This window comes from Salvia hispanica, chromosome 1 (genome assembly GCF_029641045.1).
Source record: "Salvia hispanica isolate PSC_SH4W2 chromosome 1, Shi_PSC_v1, whole genome shotgun sequence".
NCBI lineage: Eukaryota > Viridiplantae > Streptophyta > Magnoliopsida > Lamiales > Lamiaceae > Salvia > Salvia hispanica.
In genome coordinates, this window is record NC_142692.1 from 62,029,048 (window position 1) to 62,030,985 (window position 1,938).

The 1,938-nt window shown below is 40.6% G+C and overlaps 1 protein-coding gene across 1 annotated transcript; it reads left to right on the plus strand.

The window, feature by feature from the left end:
* Nucleotides 1-558: 558 nt before the first annotated feature.
* On the plus strand, nucleotides 559-1,729 carry LOC125185349 (transcription factor TCP12-like). Its single transcript, XM_048081874.2, has one exon. It carries the CDS (start codon nucleotides 701-703, stop codon nucleotides 1,580-1,582), a length of 882 nt encoding a protein of 293 aa, XP_047937831.1. The 5' UTR covers nucleotides 559-700; the 3' UTR covers nucleotides 1,583-1,729.
* Nucleotides 1,730-1,938: the final 209 nt, after the last annotated feature.

The following is a 1,938-nucleotide window of genomic DNA, read 5'->3' on the forward strand; positions in this document are numbered from 1 at the left end:
ATATGGTTTGATATCATTTCCTCATTTGCACATATCAGTTCTTGGCTCAATAATAGGATTTGATATGGTTTATAATGCCAACTAATATTATTGTATTAATGAACTGATATGATTTGCAATTCTCAGAGTTTTCATTTTAACAAGTTCTAAAGAAAACCACTCTCTACTAAAATGAAATTATAAAGTTAATACATTAACAGTAAGTTTAATGGTATCAATTATTTTTAAAAAATTCGTTGTCTCAACTATTTGTACTTATATAGAAACTGATTTCGTTTATCAAGAAGGTATCATTGTAGATCATTGCAATTCAAATGTTGAAACTGGTTATCACATTCCCAGAATAAGAAGCCTTCTCATTCAAACATCTCCTATACTATGATAAAATTTCAAACATCCATCGTAGATATTCAAAAGTGCATATTCGTACTAAATGACAATATAAATAGATGAGGTTATTAATTTTTAAAATAACCCAACCCTACACATCTTAATATATATACAACCCCACCACTACTACCTCATCCTCCACACCTCTCAATTACATGTACATTTTTCAACAGTTAATAGCCCCTACTTTCACTCTTCTCTCCACTGCATTCTTCATCATCTCCTTGCATTAGATATCTCCTTTAAAACCTCCCCACCAAATCCGAAAAAGACAATAATTATTGCATTTACAAGCCCTATTCAAAAAAACATGTTTCCCTCAACCAACTGCAACAACCCTTTTGATGAATCCTTGCTCACAATAAGGCCATCATCATCTCCTCCTTCACCATTCACATCCTCCTCTCATCAAAACCCTACCCCCAAACACGACGACAACAACGACCTCCTCTTCAACTTCCCCTCGCCTTTCCTCGACGAGCAAGAGTCCCCCTTGAACCAAATCTTCCTCCGCCCCCTCGTTCACCACAATCTCGTGAAGTCAAAAATCGAAGATCAGATTCCGGCCACCGCTGCTGCCCCAGCGCCGCGGCGGAGGGCCGGGAAGAAGGACCGGCACAGCAAGATTTGCACGGCGCAGGGGATAAGGGATAGGAGAATGCGCCTCTCTCTTCAAGCGGCTCGGAAATTCTTCGATCTCCAAGATATGCTCGGCTACGACAAGGCCAGCAAAACGATAGAGTGGCTCTTCGCGCAGTCAAGCGAGGCGATCAAGGAGCTCGCTCACGTGAAGAGCGAGTCATTCCTCTCGGAATGCGAAGACCTTTCCGGAATCGAGGAGATCAGCTCCTGCGCTGTGATTCCGGATAAGGCTTCGAGCAGCGCCAAGGCGCTGAGGGAGAAGGCGAGGGCGAGGGCGAGGCGTCGGACGCAGGAGAAAATGCTGGTGAAACGCCTCCGTGTCGCTGGAGATTGCTTCACACCAAACCCTAGTATCCCTATCGACGAAATTAGGGTTTCTGAGGAGTTGGGAATGGTTGAGAATTTTTGGGGGAATTTGAGCTCTGACTATCAATGTGCAGTTTCGGATCCGAGTTTGGTAGGATTTCTTGGGAATTGGGATGTTTTTTCGGTTGGAAATCAGGTTTCTTTTGCAGGTAATCTCGACTCAGTTTTCTCTGAATTTCATTAATATAATAATTAAGCACTTTTTTTTTTGTTCTTCTAGCTAGCTATAGTTAGTCTTCCTCACCTTGTGTATATCATTTTAAGTATGGATTTTCGAGGACTTTACATCGATATACTGCTTTATGTTGTATAAATGGAGGACTAATGTTTATATCATTCCACTTAAATTTTCAATAATTTAGCCAATCTTTAGTGAGTTGGAACATCAATACGTATTCATGTATAATAACATTGGCGCAACTCCTTGCGGAAATTATTGATGAAGCTTACAATTTCTGCTGCATTATATAAACAGAAGAAGCAGTTGAGCATAATTCTGCCTCTGCTTACTTTATTTCCAGAAATAAATACTCACCCAGT

Bases quoted from the DNA above. Each gene is read 5' to 3' on its own strand.
- LOC125185349 (XM_048081874.2), top strand. From the start codon at position 701: ATGTTTCCCTCAACCAACTGCAACAACCCTTTTGATGAATCCTTGCTC.